Genomic DNA, 23,731 nt, shown 5'->3' with positions numbered 1-23,731 from the left:
AAAATGAGAAACACACTAACACCGTTTCACACACACATAAACACACATACGGAGTTGTACCTCCAGTAGCCAGGGTTTGAGTTTGCGGTCCAGGATGATGTCAAAGCCCAGGACCTCAAAGCAGACGCTGTCGCTCCCTGGTGGCTGGCCGGGGCGACACATGCGATAGGCATGCAGCACGTGGGGCTCAGCCACTATTATGGTCTTCACCACCAGCTCCTGGCAGGATACAAACACAAAGAGATCGAGAATCACCAAGCTGAGCTGACAAACAGCGCACATCTTACTTTTTTTTTTTAGTCGCTTGCCTACGGCCTAAAAAGCTATAGGCTGCTAATTTTTTATAGCAGCTGATTAAATGGCCTCTTTAACTGAAAATGGTGCAATTAGAGGTCTGGCTTTAATTGCAGGTTGTGACTGCAGACAAATGCTTGAACCTTTTAGATTCAGGTCTAAACTCTGACAATTGAGTAATTATGACACATACTACACCTCTACAGACAGGCTTTTAAGAGGTAGGACAACATTCAATTGTCCAAAGATACTCCTAAAAGTATTACTGTCACAGAATCTTTTGGATTTTACTCACACACACACACACAGACTTTCACCAATGTTGGTGGTGGTCCATCTGTGTGGCCAGTGGCTCCCAACCTGTGTTCATGTGTGTGTATACACATTTGTTTGCTGGCTGCTACCTGCCGGCCTACTCCCACTGTGCAGCTGGGGTAAACATGCTCACTCTGACACACACACACACACACACTCTCTCACACTCTGCACAGAGCTTACCCTCACCAGTCAAGCCCCACGCAGTGCTGCTGGCCTGCCATTTGCCCAGTCCAGTCTGACTGCTGGGTGCAGGAGAGGGGTATGGTGGTCTGGCCCTGGCCTGATAAGGCGGCAGCCCCATCCCTTTTCTGTCTGTCGCTCACACACCTCCATCAATCTGTCCGTCCATCCACCCGTCTGACCCACAGGCTGCACAGCACAAACACCTGCTCCCACTCGTGTCGTTTATGCCCGAAGTCCCCGGTACTGGCTGGTGTGTACATGTGTCTATGTCCCTACCCCCATCACCTCCCTCCTTATCCTGAGCCCCCAGCACTGGCCACTGCCTCGCACTGTGCATGTGTGCCTGTGTTTTGTTAGCTTTGGGCTGAAATGGATTTATAAGCCTCTTTGAACCATTTTATCAATTTATTTTTGTGTTTTACCGGCATACTTTTGTTTATTATTGTTTGTTTGTTTTGTGTGTCCATGTATGAGGCATTTATGTCGTCTCTGTTTTAGTAGTGTGACTTCTCTTTCTATCTCCGTGTAGTGGAGCCAGCAGTGTGTAGTGTGGATTCAAGTCACATGACCTGGCCTCGAGTCACAAAATTGATGACTTTAGACCCCCCCCAAAAAAGACACACAACTAGACTTGGCCTTTAACATAAATTAATCATGACTTCACTTAGACTTGAATCTATTGTCTTGAAAATTCTTCCCCCGAGCCCAAATGTATGCTATTAAAAAACCTGCCACGCATCAATCCTTTCCTGAATCAACTGACAGTAACTCTATTCATTAACAGTAAGTCGACACTTAATTCCACAGTTCCACTTTCTTAGAACCAATCCAACAGCATCCAATCAAGATGCATGAGAGAACCATGAAGACCTAACGATACGTTACCAAGCGGCAGTTGGAGAAAATGATACCAAAGATAATTTTGTTTGCATACATAAACTATGCGGTGTTCAACAAAAAAACTAACTGCAGTATGCAAAATGAATGGGTTGGAAACTAAAGACAAAGACGCAACCGGCAATACATTTGGTGAAGAGTGCATTATGACTTGTTAAGATTTGAAACTCAAAGTTTAGGACTTGGGACTTGACTCAGGACTTTCTTGTCTTGACTTAAGACTTGACTAAGGACCTGAGTGCAAAAACTTGAGACTTGCAAAACAATGACGGTTTGTCCTCAAGTAAAATTATATATTTTTACTACAAAGGAAAAAATACGGAACGGCTTCAACAGGTTGAAATATGCATTTAAATTAGATTTTTCCAAGTGACATAAATATGTGTAACCTTCAATGTTTTCAGAGAAGGAGCATTAATGCACTATAATGGTACCATCAGAGTGGACATCTTAAGTGTAACTATTTCATTGTAGTGACTGCTACATGGTCACTCTGACACACACACACAACATCTACACTACGCTTCCCCTTTACCAGTCAAGCCCCACGCAGTGCTGCTGGCCTGCAGTTTTCTCTGTAACACTGCTGGATGCAGGAGAACGGTACGATGGTCTAGCTGTGGCCTCTATAATTAGCATTTGTATTCGGATGCTGCTCTCACAATTACACCCACATAAAAAAGCTGTGGCTTTGCTGGTCAAACCTTGGACACTCTGCCCCATACAGCACATCAATAATACCTCAATATGAAAGAGATATCAGTGAAACATGGGAAAAAAAACCACATACACTATATTCTTAACCCCCACAGACAATCTTTTGGCAAACAAACTCTCTGACTCTCTGACCGTGACCGTTGGTGGGAAGAGTCAGGGCAGCCTGCTTGGTCTGTACAGGAACAAAATGTAAGAGGAGAGATGAAAAGAGAAGGAGAGAGGAGAGTGAGCGGAGAGCATAAATACAGAGTTGAAACAAAACACACTGTGTGAGTGCAAACGGACAGCACTAACACCAAAGTGGTGCAACTTCTGAGGAAAGAGCAGAGACAAAAATGGTGAGAGAGCAAAAGAAGAGGAGGATGGTCGAGCTGAGGCAGAGGGTGACACTCTGATGTGTCACTGAGAGGCAAGCAGGATGTGAGAAAAAAGAAACAGAAGCAAGGAAGAAAAGTAGAAAAAAGAACTTTACGCCCAGACAAAATGGAGCACATAGAGAGATTAAAGAAGATGGAGAATAAAGGAAAGGAAACATTACCTAAACAAGAACTTAAAGCACAAGGTAAAACACCGGCTACAAGACCTACAACAGTTTTAAAAAACACTTTGTTCAACGTGAACATAAAGAAAAGTAAAAGCTGATGGAAAGAAGAAATAAAAGATTGCCTTGAGGAAAGTATAATAACCAATGGGATTTGATTTTGAGGTTGAACGCTTGTAGTATGAGAACAGACAGTGGAACACAGAACAATCACTGAGGGACCATGAACCCCAAATGAATACGGACAGAGGGACAAAAAGTCACGGTCAAGAAGAATGAAATAGAAAAAGGACATAAACGGAACCGGGGCAAAAGAAACAGGTAGAAAAGATAGGTGTAATGACAAGAGTACTAACAGAGAGACAAAGGAGCATATGATGGGATGGTTGGGTAAAAGTAAAAAAAAAAAGTGAATGAATCAGAAACAGGAGGTAAAAGAATCGTCCAGAGAGACTTTGAGGAAAGAAAATGTATGAGGTAAAGGTGTTTGGATGAGTAGGGCCGGATAGAGAAAGCTCATCCTCCTGGAATGATGTTTTCACTGAGCTCTTCCTGGAGTTAAACAAAGCTCGGAAGCTCACTGAATTACTGTCATAACAAATCATATCAAACCTTATGCTGGTCCGCTTGTGTTCTTTGTGCAACGTGTGTTGGTTAGTATAAGGAGCATGTGTATATGAACGTACGCTTACGCAGATTACACTTAGGAATGCACGCACGCGTTGTTTGCATTTGTGGCGTGTCTTGTTATCATACTTGTCCTTGCATTTGTGGAAGTACACATCCGCCACAATGTGTCTGCGTGTGTCTGTGTTTGTGTCTGTTTGGGTGGACTACCCACGTACAGAGACGTCTCCCCAGAACTTGGCCACGTCGTAGTCGTTGGCGCGGAGGAACTCGGTGAACCAACTAATGGACCTCTTGCTGCCTTTGTCCACGGTCTCGTCTCGCTCAAAGTTCTCATTGTGTTTGTTGACTGAGTAGTTGGTCAGATGCATGTAGAGCTGGCTCTGTGGAGACAAAAGTGAGTTAGGAGGGCCTTTACGTCAACACATGCATGTTCACACCTGTCTCTAGCTAACGATTTCTAGCTTCATTTCATTTGATAGCAGTGCAATAACTTCATGCGATAGCTCATACATAAGAACACAGATTTGAGAAATATAGGCATGATTTTAGAGGCTGAATGGACATACTACCATCATCTAAATGATTAAACAAAATATTGAATTTAAAAATATATATCTACAATTTGACCAGATGTGGTAGATTGCTTAGTCAAAGGTCTGTGGTCTTTGCATATTCCTATAAGCTCTGACATACAAAATCAAATGTCAGAGCAACAGCAGATTGTATTTGCACCAGATGGCATGTTTTGTATGTTGTTGCAAAAAAAATAAAATAATCTTATTTCCCCTGAATTCCTTTATTTACTGAGCTGATGAAGACGTTAGGCTCTTGTTCACCTGCTTCCTGCTCAAAGTTAGATGCATTCATAGCTGAGAGTTGTCCAGTACAACTTCTATCTAATACTAATGGCTACAAATTACTCCACTGAAGCAAGTGCAATAGTAGATGCAATGAAATGTTATTTTAATACATGGAGTATAAACTGTATATTGTACTTAAATAGCTGTGGTGCCTGTGCAAGTGCTCTTTAGTGTAATTATACCTTTGTCAGTGATGATAATCATCTCAGCAAACAACATCCTCAAGGGTGTTCACGCTTTTATCCCCACAGTGCACATACCCACAATGTAATGTAAAACATTTCCTCATAAGTAATAAGGACATGAATAAAGGAAAAAACAAAAACATCACAAACGTGTCCCTTGGCAACAACTAAAGATGGTAAGAAATGGTGCAGTAGGAAAAATAAAGAACAGCTCGCTGTGCTATATGGGAATTTACCAATGCTCTGTTCTAAAAATGGTTCCTTCTGCCCTTATGGGAGAGACAGATAATGAGTGCAACAGCAGAGCATGCTTACAATCATAGATCACCAAAATCTAAAGCACTCAAGCCATAGTGCCCCATAGTTCCAACAGAGCAAGGCTAAAACGAACGGTTGATTATAACTAGCGATTGTGTAACCCTTGTGGTATCCGTCTCTTTAAACACCATCCCTCACAGTTGAAGACAATACATCCTTGTCCTTAGCCTCAAAGGTAATAACGCTGTGACCGGAGGCCACTCCAGCCCATGATGGCTGTCTGGGAGCCACTCTCTGTGGGATTGAACATCCATCTCCGTGGCACGACTCACTCCATCATGTGTCACAGACCGGGTAAGACAATACACATTTGTGTCACAGGAGGGGTCCAGCATGTCTATGTGAGTGTGTGTTCATAGTGTAGATAAGCATCGCACTTGATGGGAAGCTCTGTGTGTGTGTGTGTGTGTGTGTGTGTGTGTGTGTGTGTGTGTGTGTGTGTGTGTGTGTGTGTGTGCGTGTGTGTGTGCGTGTGTGCATCTCATCATCAGCAACAGACTGTGTTTCAGCAGGTGCAGAACCTCAAGGCAAATATGAGCGGCTTGATATTACAGGAGACATCTGGCATGTGGACATTTACACTCTGTGTGCATACAGTATGCCTGCTCATTTTGTGTGTGTGTGTGTGTGTGTGTGTGTGTACAGCCTTACAGTTGTCAGCATTTGGACACTGTTGACTGTGTATATGAGAACATGCATGTTTCGTGATCATGCAGCGATAACACTGTCTCCCCAACCTGTGTCCTGCTGTGTGTTTGTGTGTCTAATTTGATTATGGTGACTTCCACACGCCTATGGCTCTGCTTCATGGGAGTGCATTGTGAATCTACTTCTGTCTGTAGTGCATTTCTGACTCACCCGATTGGCCACACACAAGGTTCTGTATCTACTTTCCAACATAAATCCATGAACAGTGTATGTCTACAACTCATCAAACTGGCCTTGTGCACAGATGGTACACAGATAAAGATGCATGTCCGGTTATTAGTCACAAGGTATGTGTATATGACCATGTGTGCGTTTTTTTCTCAGTCCCTGGGAAAAATCCTACACAAATAAATGTTATCATCTTTGTTATTAGTAGTATTATTGTTTGTGACTCACCAGGTTGGCCTCACTGGGTGCATGGTACTTCTCTGTGCCCATGCGAACCAGGCCGTCATTGTAGAGGAAAATGCGAAGTGGGTCGCAGGACGTGACAAGGATGTAGATGCGCAGGTCAAACTTGTAGCCCTCCATCAGGAAGGGCTTGTCCAGGTACTCCTGAACGATAAAGTGCTCCTGGGCCGGCAGCTTCTCGCAGTTTCGGATAAGCGAGATCCTGGATAGACAGAAACTTTATTAATCCTCGGGGGGGAAATTGGGGTGTCGTCAGCAGCATAATAAAATATGGCACAGTAAAGACAAAAAAGATAATTAAAAAAATGATAGATGGCAGCATAGCAGGGACCATGAACATGACTGATGATATTGGCACCGTCATACATACGCGTTGAAGCAAAAAAATTAAGCCAAACAGTATACAGATTGTATAGGTTTTAACACTATATTTCATTTCAAATCATCGGGGAAAGTTAAGGACATATTACTGGGGTGCCACATCTGCCTTTTATGGTGGAGGCTTTTAATCTTCACATTCCTAAAAGCAATAAATGAGGGAGAAGATATGTCCTTACTGAGCATTACATTTACACTGAAGACGTTTAGCACTTAAGAGTGAGAGGGTCAGAGCCATCGTGCCCTGATGGTATTTATGACATGACCTTTCACTTCTACAGAACCTTCACTGAAAACATATGTAAATGAGTGTGCTCAGCATGCCTTAGGTCCAGTTTGAGCAGGACAAGCTGTTTGGCTCAGAGGGGCATTTGAACGTTCCAAAACATTTGTTACACTCTTGGCCATCTAAATAAAGCGCTTGAAAAATAAATGTACAAAAAAAAACACAGACAGGTACAATACAATGCTGGTTTGTCTTGAGAAATATTCTGCAAGCATCTGGAGAACATTGTGATTTTCTGAAGCCAAACTGTCTGAATGGCACAGAGCATCAAATGCTGTAGCAGGGTCTTTCAGCTGTGTGCAGGTTAATAGGAGTAGACGTTGTGCTCCGTCTCAACCTCGACTCTAATTCATTTGCTTTGGTCTCATGTCACTGGCACTCAGGCCTTATAGTATGCAGGCCTTTGCGAGCTGGACTCGAGAATGAGTTGTGTTAGTTTACGTGCATCCATGTGGCCGTGCACGCGAGGTTGAGGGGCAATATTTTTAAAAGTTAGTGAATGTGAAAGTGTGTCCCTATGTGTGTGGGTGTGTGCATGTGTGCAGGGAGGGTGAGGGGTCGTTTCTAAACAATATCCCACTATGTACAGGCATCGCGACTGACCTGTATCACCATCACTCTTAGTCAAGGCAGACTTGGCCTAAATTGGTTAAATGCACAGCCTGGAAGGCTCTATTATACACATGCAAGCAGGCACACCACATACAAACACAATATATGGCCAAGATGTAAAGCCTTAATTGTTAAAAAAAGTACAGTTTGAGGTATTAAGGGCAAACGTTATTCTGCTCTGTAATCACATAGAACATACAGTATGCTGGGAACAGTGCAGTCTATGTGGTTGTAATGCAACAAAAGAATTCACCTGCTTGGTGAACTCTAATGAAGCGAAAAACTGCAGCATTGGTGATGAGCTTCTTAGTGTGAATCTGGACTGAGATCAGGTACTTCTTCTCAGGTTATGGTCTTAGGTCAGCAGTCCTCTCTTCAGAGGTTTCCCAGCTTAGATCTGCTTCAGTGTAACGTTGTTGTTACTTTCAGGTTTATCAACCACTCCTCATCACCACTTGCTCCTGCCAACTAAAATACTGCCATGTCATTGGTCTGCTTATCACAGTGATTGAGTAGAAAAGAACAGGGACAAGTTGATGGTAGGCTGACCGACTCTGTGAAAGGGCCTTTCAAGCAGCGAGCTGAATGATGAAGACAGGGTTAACAGTGCTGGTTAGTCAAGGAGGAGTAGCTGAGGAGAAGACGACATGATTGATGAGCTGGGGTGTCAGATAATCACGGCCCACTCTCCCCTGCCTATTTAATTTGGCACCGGAGGGGATCTCGCCTTTTTAAGCCCTGCACACGCTTTTATTATTGTTTCCCTTATAACAAGCTGCGCTTCAGACACAAACAAACTTCATTTTGTTGGCCGACGGAAAAATAAATTACAGGGGGTAGATATAACTTAATTTCCTGCCGCGTCACACCGTGCAGAAAAAAAAAAATAGAGAAAAATCTAATCTTGTGAACCGCCCGCCGTTGAGTGGTCGAGCTAAACTCATCATCTTTCATATTCTTAATGTATTGCTATAATTCAGCCTTTGCTGCCTTTTATTCTTTAATAAATAAGGGCTTACTGCAGCATGGAGTTATAAGTAATGCTCACATTATGCCAGAACGGACAAATTCAAAGAGAGTTAGAGGGAGAGGTGAGGCACACTGAGCTATTTGTACTTCAATATCCCCACCTATTGGTGCCAGTGATGAATGCACTCCAAAGTATTTCTTCACACATGCACTTTAGGGATCACAATTTCAAAGAATAGCAAGTCAAAAAGAACACTTATTAATTGTTTCGCAATCTGAACAAGTGCTCAAGAGAGCTATGTGCAATGTGCAAAACAAAAACAAAGGAGCCTGTATTTTAGCCAAATTATAATATCCACAGTTGGGCCGGTCTTTTAGTTCATATTTTATTTTTTTAAACCAACCGCACTTGAAACTTTGATCTTGAAACCACTTTATTTTAGTCCTGTACATGTATGCTTGACCTGCACACAGTAGCTTCGTAAAATTCCGTTTTGTTAGCTATGACTCATACATAGAACATTAGAGTCAGTTGCTGGGTTTATTTTAACCAATTTTGGACACTTGTGTTGTAGAACATTTCTGTTACATCCAGCTATTTTTTTAAATCACTTATCCTGGTCAATTTTTGGTAAAGTGAGCAGAGAAGCCCAAATGTCCCTTTCCCCAGGGACCTTCTGGATTTGAATCAACAGATCTGCTCCTTCACAAGCAAGGAGCTTTAAAATCAACACCACCCCCACACTCACCCAGTCTTAGTTTTGTTGACACAATGTCAGAGAGCAGTCAATTCAACCCTTTGGTAAACTTTGCTTTGTAATGTTTTGTCCACCCCTATTTACACACGTTAGGTGTGTTGATTGCTGGAATTTTACATCTGATTGCTTTGGAAGGTACAGGTGTACCTAATAAACTGGTTAATGTCAGAGTAAAGAGGCCATGTGGCCATGATTCTATACTGATTCTCTTAATACTTCAGGATAGTGAAAACATCACAACCTGAGATAGGCACTAACCCCATGGGACTGCAAGTATGAAATATGCATTCAGGTACCACCGCCTGCTCATCTTTTGATAAAGAGATGTTATGGTGAGACAGAGTCCCCTGCAGCAGCCACCTTGGTCCATTTTGTAGTCTGATTGTTCTCTGCTGATGGTGCCTCATAAAGGAATCCAAATAATCACATGCAGAGACCTTCAGGGAAGGAACTACAGTAACTGCCAGGGACTGTGTGTGTGTGTGTGTGTGTGTGTGTGTGTGTGTGTGTGTGTGTGTGTGTGTGTGTGTGTGTGTGTCCTCCACTGGCACCGATAACCTCTGATTTATGGTGAGTGTGACCATCGAGGACAATGAGGCCAACAATGAGATTCACCACACCCTCTCAGCTCAAACACTCAATCTGGTCCCAGCCATAATACCTTTTTTCCATAGACACTCATGTCAGGGTCACAAACCTCTTATTGCCTTGTTTTGTTGTGCTTGTCATCTGTTTGCTCTATATTTCCTCCTCTACTCACTCACTATCTTGCTTAGTTGCTATCCTCTGCTTCAGTCACTCTCTCCTCCTCTTTCGTGCCTCCATCAGTCTCATAGCCAGTTTGTTAGATTGCTCGGGGGCACTTGCTAGCCTCTGACCTACCCGTGACCCATGGCTCCGTTGGCGGGTTTGACGATAAAGGTCTTCTGCTTGCGTTTCCTGCGTAGCTCCTTGACATAGTTTTGGAACTGAGTGTACTCGGCAGGGAAGATCCAAGTTTTGGGTATGAAGCTGTACTCTTGAGGCTGGCTCTTGATCATTCTGGAGAAACAAAGAAAGTGTGTGGGAGTGAAGCAACAATTTGTATTTGTACTTTTCAAAATTACAAGTTACATTTTTTTCTAAAAGTAAAGATGAATTTTGTGCTTTTAAAGCAGTATCTTCTAGCTATTTGGCTTGTGATGGTGAAGTGCTACGAGTACCCAGGTGTGACTTTTTAGAGTACCAGGTGGCTAAACACTGAGCTTTGAAATGCTCTTGTTTTTATACATTTGCAAACTGTACCAAAGTAATCTCACTTGAAAACTTACTTGGACATGTTTCTTGCTAGGCAGTCTTTCCGGCAGATTTCGCCCATGCCAGGGAAATGGTTAATTCTCTGCAGAGGGACAAGCAGACATAATAATGTTGTTAGGGCCATTACGCCACTCAATTCCACCCCCACCCCTTCATAAAAATGAGCACATTAAAGGCAGCAACCTGAAGTGAGCTTACAATGTTCTGACATTTATGCCCAATTACGGACCCAAAACAAAAAGGTGACGCTGAGACCTTTCTCAACCCTTATTTAGTTTACCATGTTTTTCTTCTTTTTTTTACTTTAAAGGTTGGGGAGGGAAGAGGCGAGAAAAAAAAAAGATCAATCTCAACTGCGAGGGGCCGAGGTAATTGGTTCTGCATCGCAAGCTCCTGCAGTGACAGTTGAATGAATTGCTTTGAATGCACTGAAAGGGGGGGTGGGAGGGAAAGGAAAAACTCTGGGTTTTCTGTATTCTTTGACCAAATGAGCCTGAACAGGGGCGTTAATTAGGCTCATATGAACTGAAACTTGACAGCAAACTCTCACAGTACATCACTAAACGGAAAAAAGGAAAGAATTAAAAGAGGCAGAGAGAGAGAGAGAGAGAGAGAGAGAGAGAGAGAGCACAGGGAAAAAGGATCCTGTGATTATTATCCAAACGAGACGGACGTAATTAGGGATTCGGAAGAGATTGCACAATTATGCCAATGCCGCGAGACGACGTAGCTTGTGAGGGGAAATCAAAACCAATTGTTGAGGGACTTCTGCTTTTCTACTGAGAAATTATCTTGTGAAATACTACAGCAGCACGAGCGAGCAAGTGAAGACAATTGACAGCAAATCACCAGTTCTATGTGAAAACATTAGCCACATTGCTACACGTTAAGCCGTTACAGTATTTGTAATATTCAATCTACTTAAGCTGAACTCTTGCTGCCCCTGTCCTAACAAGCCATACTCTTCCTATCATGTGATTTAATCGATCATTAGTGCCCGGTCTAATCAAATAAGCACTCGGGAAGATGGATGGCTAACGCTCGGAGCTGAGGGGGAGCAGCAGCAGCAAGTTCAGTCAGCAGGACAGGCAGGTCAAACAGAGGTAAGATCATTTTCAGACTAGTACACAGAACTCAGAGCAACCCTTGTTGTTTAGGCCCGTCTTGTCAACATCACTAGAGACATCTGAAACCTGCCCCTACCCCCTGCTGCTCACAACTTGTCAGTCTACTTGTCAATCTTCTTATCTGTCTCTGTGTGCGCTCTGTTGTTCCCTCTCCCTCTTTCCTATTTTCTGTCTCCCTCTTACCTCCCAGGGTCTGAGGAAAAGCAGATGGGAGTCTTTCATCCATCTTCACTTTTTCATTTCTTTCTATTCTAAGTTATTTTATTCTGACATTTACTATTTCTCTGTACCAAATGTCTCTATACACCATCCCATTTTCATCTGCTGTAACCTCTTTATGTTTTCCTTTAGCTATTCTTTTATTTCTACTGGAGACAAGTAGGAAAACGTATTATATGGCTGGGTGGTGTGCAAAACTTTTTTTTTTTATGGCAGAGGTAACTTCAAAAACTCTACATTGTGTTGTTTTGATCATTCTTATTTGAACTGAAACTTCAGAAGGTCATTTATTTGAAGTTATATGACTTGCCAAATAAATAGGCTTCAATGATAATTATGACTTTTAAACTTTTTCACATAAACAACAGTCGATGACAAAGAGAATGTATTTTCTTAATTCTTGTCAAACCTCTTTGCAGGCTTGTGGCATTTGCTCACTGCCAGCAGTATACGTGACAATTGTTGTCCTGTAATGTGTCATCACATGCAGGAGAAGGCCTTGCATCAAACTGGTCTATCATACAAGCGTGTATAAACTTATCTATGAATACTTTGTGCTGTAATAACTTTGAAGAATCTAAAGGAAACTATGTCATGTGTATCCAACTCCAAACAAAGGAGTTTTCTAAGGAAGGGATTTACTTTTCTTTATAGGAAAATCATTAAAATAAAATTCTCTAAGCATGGGATGGTTGCAGTAGCTGTCATGTCTGTTTCATCCTTTGTATGCCTTTCTTCTCTTTGGTTTCATTTCTAAGGCATCTCTTGCTCCTTTTTCTCTTCAGGATTCCTTGGGGAAAATCTCTCCTCACCTTACCAGTGATACACACATCAGAGCTAGGTTGTTTTGTTTTTAACATTTGGTTTACCTTTAAAATAAACTCATGATATCAATAGACCTCGTGTTCTTTTTCTGAACTGCTGCTCGAGACTTTTCACTTTCCAAAGTTACATACATCCACTGGGAGCTGATCAGTATCATGGCCTTTGCTGCTGTACGGAGCAGCTGTATTGGAGCTACTAAAAAGGTTAAGATCCTGTTTTTTTTTTTCCTGTTCAGTGCAGCTATTGGATCTGACACCGTTATTCGCTTCTCTAACCTCGAAGCTACGGTGCCCCTGAACAATGTGTGCTGACTTGACATGGTAGCCATGCTGTGTACCTGATAATTCCTGAGCTCAGCGATTTTCTCATGCTGCACGGCTGAATCATTCCAGATGAGGTTGGCAGTCTCGTCATCTTCCCGGGTCTTGATGAAGTCCACCTCGTTGATGACTATACGAACTGGGGAAAAACAATGACATTAGATTGTATTCCATTAATAGAATTCACTCTGCAGTCATTTAAATAAACTTTATATTCATGATAACAAAGTAACTTACTGATGCTAAATAAGAGATAAGATGTGACTTGGACCCACAAATCAAATATTTCCACTTTTCAGATCAATGTTTCACTCAAACTGTTTCACTTTCGGCTTAATTTCTGTTTTTGCATACATTAAGAGAGAGGCCGGGAGATTATAGATCAAAAAGCTTGCAGCAATATTTACCATTCATGGAATGGTTGCAGAGCAGCCAATCGTAATGCCTCTCTTCAAAAAGATAAATTAATTGTCTGTAATGCATTCAAATCCCACTGGAAACCCCATAGTATGAGAGATAGGTGGCAAGCCCATTTGGACATTAATCCAACAACTATTCATTATTCAGTAGGTAATGAAAAATTCATATGCCCTAACGAAACGTGGTATTAATTAATTTCTTGAAAGCCTTCACAAACCTGGAGAAGGCTTGCCTAATGTTGCATGATGGTACTTGAATGGGAAAAAAGGTGTTTTCGATGTAACTTCATCCATCTGTTAACGTCGGTAGAGGCTAACAGTGTTTTGCTAACTGGAATACGGAGGGTTTACATCACAGCAGGCCTATACTTACAGATACCAGTAGGGTCTTTGAGTACAAAGCTATAATCAATCCTTTCTTACACATCTCGCTTAACAGACATCCCCAGGGCCCGGAGTGGACATTCCCTTCTCAGTGGGTGTAAAGCAAATTTCCAACACCATATTCCCTGACCTTTAGCCTTTACCTGTACTACTATCAATTCTGAAACAAGAAAAGACAGCAGGGAGAAAAAAAAGTAAGAGCAAAAATGAGCCATCCATCTGGCCCTTAGTGTTAATTTTCCTTCACAATAGCCCTGAACTACTCTCAGAATGGCCACCGTGAGGGTCTCGTCACAGCAAGCAAACTGAATCACAGCCAGCCTCCCATCTACCTACAGGATCCGGGCAGCCCCCAACTTCTACTTTCTGCTGCTGACTCCTTCATTTCATAGGTTGTAGCTCACCCCTGAGAGCTGTGCTGCCACACTGGCATATACTGGCCATGTAAGGAGTGCTTACTATGCTTCTGTTTGCCCTTCTCAAAAAGACCTCACTGCCAAGTTAAATTACCTCAATAAAGATTTATGTATGCATGTAAAGCCAAGCTGTCTCTGTGTGAACTGTGGCTGGACTGCAACTCTATTAGATTTAATTCAAGACATTAAATAACAACGGCGTCCTTCAAACAATCCACCACAGCAAATTAGATTTTATTGTCGGGAGAACAATCTACGGTGTATTGTTTTATTGTTGAGATGATATTGTGATTAGATGTGCTGTGTTTTTGAGGGACTGACTGAGCCATACTGAGAGCTGTTTCCAAAATGAATATACAATTCATTATGTCACAGTACATTAATCTTACCTGCAGGACCACCCAAACTGCTGGTCTTGTTCACTCATGACATTTTCATGAAGAAAATCAATATATAAATTCAAATGCTTGAAATCTGAGGCTTTGTAGTACAGGCTTAGTATACACATACAGTTTTCAGGACAATTGCCATTTAGTGTGTGTTCATCAATGTTAACAGTGCATCCAACATTTATATGTAAGCAGTAACCTGAAAAAAGTTATACTAATACTACAACTGAAGCTACAACCACTAACATTGCTGCTAAACCATTTCAGGCAACTCGCTTGTTTTCCGAGAAAAAACATCAATTCTAGGATAATGTACATCGATGAAAGGGTTTCATCACCCATCTCAAAGAAAGCCTCTTTCATCCTGCACTAGTTCTCCATTAAGACGAACTCTGTGATCAAAAGATATCTTATCTTTGTAGACTGCCATTTCTGAAGTGTACAAGCCTGCTTTAGCTCCTTTTTCAAACCTGTTTTGATCCAACATTTTTATATATTTGTGGTTGCTGTAATTTGTGAGTGTTTTAATATCATAAAAAATAGAACACAGTACCAATCTCATATTTGGTGCCAGTGACATTGGCGGTGATAGTGCCTTTCTTCTTTTTGGTGCGCACCTTCCTCTTCCCACTGCTCTGGAAGGAGCCCACAGATGGCCCATTCACGGGGGATGCTCCTTGATCCTCTGGAGGAAAAGACGGCATAAAACAAAACTAGATACAGTCACAGCTTGTGCTCCTGACTGGGAGGGGAGCAGGAGTTGCTGGAGTATTGTAATATATTTTTCTCACATCGGCAGGGGATTTAGTGGGGTTTGTTTATGGGGCTAGGGAGTAAATGAATTAGGCGTCTAGTTGGCTATAGCTGCATGCATCATGATCCGTGTGTGTTTTTGTGTATGTGTCTGCTTGTGTGGCTCTATGCAGGGGAGAATAGTACTGATGATGGCAGGTACATATATATGAGCAGGTGGTCAGGTATACAGTAGAATAACCCTGTCAGTCCCGAGAGAGTTGGACCTCTCTTACTCACCTCCTTCATTGGGAGGAGAGGGCATCTCAGGGGCTGGAGGAGTGAAGGGGCAAGCCAAGCTTTCTGCCAAGCTTGGCGGGGGGGCGGGCCTCACAGGGTACTCGCAGCACCCTCCGAGGGGTCTCTCACACTTGCAGTAGTTAATCTTCCCTGTCTCGGGCTGTATGGACGATGTGGTTCAGGATGGCCCAATGGATCATCTGAGCATCTCCCTGGTGCCTTTCAGCAACATAAAGAGCAGCAGCAGAGTCTGAGTGTGCAGGCGAGTTAGCAGTGGTGGGGAAGAGTGAGAAGGGGAGGGGGGGGCCCTCTCAAGGGTCTACACAGCCCCAGCTTCTTTACAGCCCCAAGAGGAGAGAGGGAAGGAGGGGGTGAGCAGAGGGATGGATAGGAATGCCTGTAGAAGAGAAGAAAAAAAAGATCTTTTACAGCAGCAGAACAGCAGTGGTAGGCTGACTGCTCGGAGGGTGACGACTGTGGTTCTGTGTGTGTGTGTGTGTGTGTGTGTGTGTGTGTGTGTGTGCTCTCACTGGACTGGAGTGCATTGGACATGCTTTTGATGTAATGCAGCAGCAGCAACAGCAGCACACAGGCCTATCACAGGCTACATCAGTCAATCTGACAGTAAGCGTAACAGTTCAGTGAGAGCTCTGTGCAGCTCTGACGCCGTAGTACTACTAATGAAATAATCTAAAGCCGCGTGACGTCCGCTGGACTAATTGGTATTCCGTGGAACCACTGTGAAATATTAATGTGGTTGTCAAGTAAAGGGTTTTGCAGAATCCCATTGTGTCTGATGCGTGTGCCAGCTGGGTTTCATTGTATGGCTGAGAGGTCACTTCATTCAAACAGATGGCATCTTTACAGTAGTTTGTTAAAAGGATGCTTCAGGCTATGAAGTGGTGTGGGAAATTAACACCAGTCATCAGCCAGATTTTGTTATTGTTTGGCTGCGGTCTGAGAGTGTGTCTTCAAACCACTTTTGGGGTTAATCAACCATTGCTGAGATGCCCTGTCACATTTCATGTTTTGCATAGTGACTCAGTGGTTAGCACTGTTGCATCACAGCCAGAGAGGACTATGTTCGCGTCCCTGTCTTCTTTGTCTTGGGTTTGCATGTTTTCCTTTTGTCACTGTAGGCTGCTCTAGATTTCTCACATTTTCGGAGACATCGGGTCATATAATATATAATATATACAGTAAATATAAATGTACGCCAGCGAAGAAACAGATGTAATGTGTGTGAATGTGTGACAGTCTTCATAACGTAGCAGACTGTCAAAGTAAACGCAGTTCTTGTTTGTTGCCTTAGGTCTGACGGTCAGCGCTGAGTAACTCACAGTGGGAAGAGAAACCTTAGAGGAGAAATGGCAGAGCTACAGGTCCAGTTGGAAAAAAAACAAACAATCTTTTGTATTTTTCCAAAGAGAATTGAGCCTATGTAGTCTGATTTACAAGATATGAAGTAGGCTTCATTTTTCCTCAATTTAATTGTAGGTGCCATTTGATTTGATTTACAAACCTCACACATAATATTATGTTACGTTACAGCATGATTCCAAAACAAACTGAAATGGTTAACAACCCATTTTAATATAGGTGAAAACTTTGTGTCTAAAACATAGACTGTATATGAGAACATTTCGCCATCGCCATCTTGGAATACAGCCATCGCCATGTTGTTGTTTTTCGCAAAACAGTAAACCTGCTCTAATGCATATTCTGCTCTATGGTCTATTTTACTCTAAAAGGGACCATAAATCACTAAATTAACACCATGCTGTATTGAAGATGGCTTAAAGCTATTGATTGAGATCATAAACTCAAGTTTAAAATGGTTACTTAGGTAATAAATCAAGTGATAAGTAGAGTCATTTTCTCATAGACTTCCAAAAAAAACTGATTTCTTTTTGCATTCTGAGGAGTCGCCCCCTGCTGGTCAGTACAGAGAATGCAAGTGTTAAGACACTTCTGCATTGGCTTCACTCAGTAGAACCGGAAGTTGTTACTTTCTTAAAGTCACAGTGTAGAGAGAGAAAGACAGACAGACAGACAGACAGACAGACAGACAGACAGACAGACAGACAGCAGCAGATGATGGAGAGGTGAACAGTGCACACACTATTCTGAATTAACTGTTTCTGAAAATTGTGTGCGTAAAAGTAAACTCTTTTAATATTTCTACTAACAAATGTTAAGTGGTGGAAGGACTATAGTGTAAAATAAAAAAGTATTATCATAAAAAATACTAGTAAAAGTACTTGATTTGTTCATCACTTCAATGTTGCCGCTGGTAAAGTAATATATCATTATATTACTTTATATACTGCTGGGTAGTTTAATCTATAATAATATATCATGAGATGTAGTGGAGTAGAAGTATAAAGTAGCATAAAATGGAAAAGCTCAAGTGCAAGTGCTTCAATATTGTACTGAATAACAGTAAATGTTCTAAGTTACATTCCACAATGTTACCATAAATATATTAATAACTGTTTTTCCAACTTTAGTCAATAAATGTGATAGTACTTGTGAAGTATTCTGTTTCTACTCAATATAATACAAATTACTAACAACTATGCAAATATCTTTAACAACACAATTATTAATTAACAGGTTTTTTTGTGGTACACATTTTGAATATAAGTAAGATGCCAGAGTGCAAAAAAGCCTAAAAATAGAGCTTGTTCATAAAAAATAAAAAAAAATTAAAAAAAACTACAGAGGTCCTGGCTAAGAGACAGATGTCCTGAAATCCTATGAACGCCCCTCTTTAAAGACAAAGCAGCATTCAGGTGGACTGGAGACTCCAAACTGCCCGTCCAATGATGGACTGGCAAGCAATACATTTACAGCATGCTTGGAACGATTCCAGCAGCTCGTGATCCTCGCAGGTCAAATAGTGCATGTAGCTGATCAATTCTGAATTGACAGTGATCCATACTAATAGATCGAGGGGTCAGAACCCCCCTCCATCACGGAGCTACAACATAAATCTGAAGGGTTGTGACATGATTATGGGAGAGATAAACATATTCCTCTATATTTATCTATGTGGACTCTCATCTTTGTTTTCTTTCAAATTACAGGATATTTTTACCCATGATATTATTAAAAGAAAGAACAGAAAAATGTCACACTTTGACTGACCTGATCACAACCCATAAACAAGAAAGAGCCGCAAGAAACCAATGCCACATATCGCATGCATGCAAGGCAGTGTCCTGCTCAGCCACTTCTGATGGTTGAAATGGGGAAATGGTGCACATTCTAATCAAGATGTATCATTTTCCAATCGGAAAAATAGCCACAATTAAAAATGTGACTCATTAAGATACAGTGTATCGGTCCATGGAGTATAGAAACATATATAACTACATAAACTGTAAATCATAGGTAATATATACCAGGCTATATCTACAGTAGACTAGTTTTTGGTGCCGCTTCTGCATTTCATACAGAGATCAACAGCAGCCTCTCGTGGTGAGACTTTACTGAAAAGCCCATTCTCTATTTACCAACGTTTACTGTTCATACACCTGTAGGTATACATCTGCAAATTGGAATTGGGGAAACAATCCAATTGCATTACTCGAGCATTCCGGTCTTCACTGTCAGCCTCTTAGTCTGCCTGTGGTAAGCACTAGACATTGATCCTGGAAAGGACAGAGACTGGAATGAGATCACCACAGAGAGGCAGAGCAACAACAAAGAGTTGGGGTGATAAAGTGAGGCAAGCTGTGCTGTTGACAACAACCTGCCCCCCCCCACACACACACACACACACACACACACACACACACCTCCCAGAGGTGTACTGGCTCTCTAGAACACTGTGTCTATAGGAGCAGTGGACCTAAGTGTCAGGTAATCCCTCAGGAACAAAAGAGGGATCTGACAGGCACACATTATGTAACTAAACACCAGCCAAACGCATACGTACAAATAGAAGACACATGCATAATCCAATGCAAGTAATCTCTGAAAAATGCACACAATCCACAGACAAGAGCTGTGATGTTAATCCTAATCATTCCACACAATATTGCAGGATTATGGATATATATAATTTAAGGAGCAATTATTTGTATTGCTTTGTGTTTTATTTTATTAATATTGAATATCAGTTTTGTCAGCTACAGTAGACATTCTTAATTAAACTATTTCTATTTATGTCAATATTAAGAATTATTAATGATGTTAAACTCATTGTTTCAGACCTTCAGTTTCAAAGTGCTAATATTATTGCATTAAGCTTGGACCCAAAACTTTAAAATCATGCTATCGTGATAAGCGATAAGCCAATAGAAATTCAGTTTTCAAATTTCCTCTCTGACAATGTGATGACATTTTTTTCCTTGGCGCCTCTAGATTTCATATTTGTATCTCGTCTTGTTCGCATGTTTGCTACCGTTACAGTATGGGGTCAGGGTTGAAGCACTGATGGTTGACCCAGGAGAGAGAGGCTCTGTCGTGTATTGCTCATTCATCTTATGGGTAGTGGTGGTTATCAGCTGCAAAGACGGCCTAGTTTTACTTGCATTCACATGACAGAAGAGGGATTTCAGTGCAACGAGACACCAGATTAGAGGGACTGATAGAGGGACTCAAGCAGGACATCCTGTTGTGACGTCACAAATTTGAATTGAGCGCAGTGATCGTTGTCACACGCTGTACCCGTCCTATCGCTGCAGTCATTTTATTTCCTGTCTAATAAAATAGAAAAAGATGCAATATTTGTATTACAGACAATGTATGTTTAACATGAAAATAATGACGACAACATCCTCGATAGTATACTGTATTATGCTGAAGAATCTGTATGCTGCTATTCATTTTTGTTCCCTTTCGTAACATTGTGAGGAATACAACGTGAGCACATCCACAAAGTGGGTTCAGACTTTTAAACTTGCATCCGATACACTTTACTGCTCGCATCAACACAATTAATCCTTTCAGTGAAGTATTGAATCGTCACCAAATAACTTCCTTTCACTGATAAGTGTCTCTGTTAATCCTCTGATGCAATGACACTTCTTCTCCAACAGAGTGAGCCAGAGGGCCACCGTAGCAGAGCGGTGCTGAACAGGCAGAACTCCGATGGACGCTGATCTCATGCACTCCCCTTTGCCTCACACAGCACAGAAAGGCTTCATTGTAGAGAGTCAGCTCTTCATGCTGCTCATCTGCCTCACTCTCTGTCTCACAAGCCCTGAATGCATGACAAAAGCATGTCTGTCTTTCAGGGCGTTGTTATGCAGAATACACCCCTAATTATCCAGCACAAGTTGTGAATGTGTGTGTGTGTGTGTGTGTGTGTCATGTAACTGTACATCATGGTTCTCTCTCTCGCTCTCTCTTTTCTGCAGCATTTAGGCTACATCACGAACAAATACTGAAAACAATATCAGGAAGTAAAGTACTTGTTCAAAACTCTACCAAGAAATTCATTTTCCCACTGTTATTATCCAACTGTAATAAGACAACGGCACTTTTAATAACGTTAAATATCAAGAGCAAATCCAAAAGGACAGCACAAACAGCTGTACAAAAAGTGTGCCAAAGCAAAACCTGAACCAAAGCAGTACACATGACAGGCGGTGTCACATCTATTAACAAGTACCTTCAACAACCAGCGGTACTTCCCTGGAGGGCTTGTTTTAAGTTCTCCCTTCCTTACATGAAACTAAATCTTGAAAACGTCAAATACAGAATCAATAGAGAGGCTGGGGGGAAACACCACTTAGCCTTATGTCAGCAGTTCTTTTCTGTACATGCAGTGCCCCGGTTTTGCCATTACAGCACTGCGGGGACCTCAGGGTATGTATTACTATTCAAAAGGGCAAAGACACTGGCTGGGAATGGAGACACGTTGTACTAATACACACTGAAAAGCAAATGTAAACAAAAGAATTTTCAAGTATAGAAAATGTAGCTTTTGTCATAAAAAATAGTATAAATCTTATTCACTGGACATTTAAAACATCTTAAAAAAAAACACTTGCAATATCCCTTTTGTAAGAACTATTTATATCATCCACCTAGCTCTTATCACCACATTGTCCTAACAGGAAAAATGGTAGCTGATTTTGCGGCCTACTCTCACAGCAAAGTAGTTGGTTTAGAATTGCCAGTGGATCTAAAATTAGCACAAACCAGTGACCCAACTTTGGCTTTGTGCCTTTTCCCAGATATGAGGAGGAACATGTGTGGGAGCTGTCAGCCCACGGGGTCCTGAAATACACTAACAAAAAGCTGAATGCTAAGCTTAACTTTATTGGATATAAGCTACAGTGATGCAGCCATATTGGTGACATGTAAAAATCCAACCACTCCCTTTAGAAATGCAATTGAAGTTTGACATTAAGTATGATCTTGCCTGGCCTTATTTTCTGTATAAATAACTTATAGTTGCAACAACGTACACGTAGGTGTTTGTTCACAAGCACTGCACTCAAATTAGCTTCACATGTATGCAGATGTATCATCACCACATATGATTATGGGTACACTTTGCTCTAAATGTCTGCCTAATCATGTCTGATTGTATCCAAATAAGACTGGGTTTCAGTTTGTGGTTTATGGTCGGCAAACCCAGCACGGGTCTGTACTAGATATGAGAGACGTTACAAAGGGAAGGCCCCTGTCAAAGAAACAAACTAGCTGCTGACACAGACTGTATGTCAACTGTTGTGCATATGGCAAGTAATTAAAAATGTAAACCTGTATCAAATAGCAACCAAGCCTAATTGCTAAGTTATTGTATAGTTACAGTATCCTGTATTAACCTAAAAAATAGCTTGCATGCAAATAAAAGCTTATACATATCATATCCTTCTTAAAAAGCCTTATCTCTGGGATAAGTCCAGGAGGCATGATGCCATCTAGAACTCATATGTTATGTTGTAATTATTATGTAACACATCTGCTCTTTTAGGAATGGTAATCTCCTGGCTGCTCTGTGAGCATGTGGTCTCTTAAGTGGCACACTGGACTACAAACAGACCAGCCTAAATCAGATGGCTCTTCAAAGAACACATACCATGTCAGGACAGATTGCTTTATACTATAGCCTGAGCTAACAAGCTATGCTATAAGTGCAACGAAGGGACCAGTGCTTGTCACAGCATGGGAGTCAACATGGTATCATCCTGATCACTGAAAGAATAGTAGGCCATTAACGTATCTATGTCTGTATTTCTGGATTAGCCCAAGCTGGATTTCTTTAAACCTCGCATGCATCGTGGGTGTCTTTCAGGAAATTGCTTTCGCTCACAAATGAAATGCCACAAAAGCCTGAGCAGGTGAATTATTGCTATCAATAAGTTGCTAGCAAGCGGTAGCTCATGTTAGGTTGCTAGCCACTCAGGTCAGGTGGAGGAAGGATCACACAAGGAAACAATCTGGCAAAATGTTGCTATCCAGTTAACTTGCTACCATCAAATGTAACGTTACAGACATTTCAAGTTACGGCCTTATTATTGTACTGCAGCTTCAAAATGAAATAACAAATTGCTGAATGAGATGCAGTCTACTATTTCAGAGGAAACATAATGACCCTGGGCTACTGTACAGTTAGCTTAGCCGCACCACCCAGCAAAGGATGGAGAAGTAGCCCGTTAACGTTACCTTATTTATTCCAGGCACTGGCAGTGCAGCTCTTCTGTTGGTGTCAACCGACACAGCCGCCGTTAAGTGATACACTGGGGGTCTCTTTTTTCAAAAAAAAAACAGTTTAGTCCCGAGAGTATTTTGAAGAATACGACATTGTTTATGTTGTGTAACGGCGTTACTATTGAACAAGGACGTTGGTTGACAAAATCTGTATCTTGTAGTCCTCTTGTGTGTGCTGGAGCGAATCCATGGACTAAACCATTCGCTCTTTGAGAGGGGGGGGCTGAATGAAGTGCTGAAGTTTGCATTCTCAATCTGGTACCAACGTGACAGTTGGTGTACTGTAGGGCGTACATGTTAAGTCAGCACATTTCACTGTCAACTGTTTACTAGTTGTGAGTGACAACAAAAATGTTACCAAAGCTGCAAGGTACATGTCGTACACCGTTGAGGTCATTATTTAACGTAGGTTTCGCTGATACAAACGCAGGGAAGCTACCTAGCAACTGTGTCGCTGACCATGGTGCTAAAAGAAAAACAATCGATTATGGGTGCGTCCCGCTCAGAGGTCATTAGAGTGCTATTCAGTTATTGTTACTTATTTATCGCTGTAATAACGTGGGAA

General features: G+C 41.6%; 1 protein-coding gene across 3 annotated transcripts in view; it reads right to left on the bottom strand.

The window, feature by feature from the left end:
• The window catches only part of ttll7 (tubulin tyrosine ligase-like family, member 7), a 67,725-nt gene extending 44,383 nt beyond the window's left edge, over positions 1-23,342 (bottom strand). For all 3 annotated transcript variants that reach the window (XM_068707431.1, XM_068707430.1, XM_068707432.1), the window contains exons 1-9: positions 23,122-23,342; positions 15,493-15,889; positions 15,014-15,145; positions 12,870-12,991; positions 10,376-10,443; positions 9,948-10,106; positions 6,048-6,264; positions 3,796-3,960; positions 61-219 (exon numbers count right to left, since the gene is read on the bottom strand). In XM_068707431.1, coding sequence (XP_068563532.1) covers positions 61-219; positions 3,796-3,960; positions 6,048-6,264; positions 9,948-10,106; positions 10,376-10,443; positions 12,870-12,991; positions 15,014-15,145; positions 15,493-15,517 — 1,047 coding nt within the window. In that variant the 5' untranslated portion in view covers positions 15,518-15,889; positions 23,122-23,342. The remainder of the gene's footprint in view (positions 1-60; positions 220-3,795; positions 3,961-6,047; positions 6,265-9,947; positions 10,107-10,375; positions 10,444-12,869; positions 12,992-15,013; positions 15,146-15,492; positions 15,890-23,121) is intronic.
• Positions 23,343-23,731: the final 389 nt, after the last annotated feature.

Source organism: Cebidichthys violaceus, unplaced genomic scaffold (assembly GCF_023349555.1).
Source record: "Cebidichthys violaceus isolate CVI_PGR_0920_01 unplaced genomic scaffold, fCebVio1.0.p SCAF_13, whole genome shotgun sequence".
NCBI lineage: Eukaryota > Metazoa > Chordata > Actinopteri > Perciformes > Stichaeidae > Cebidichthys > Cebidichthys violaceus.
Note: the sequence above shows the minus strand (reverse complement) of the source record. Positions and strands in the feature narration are given on the sequence as shown.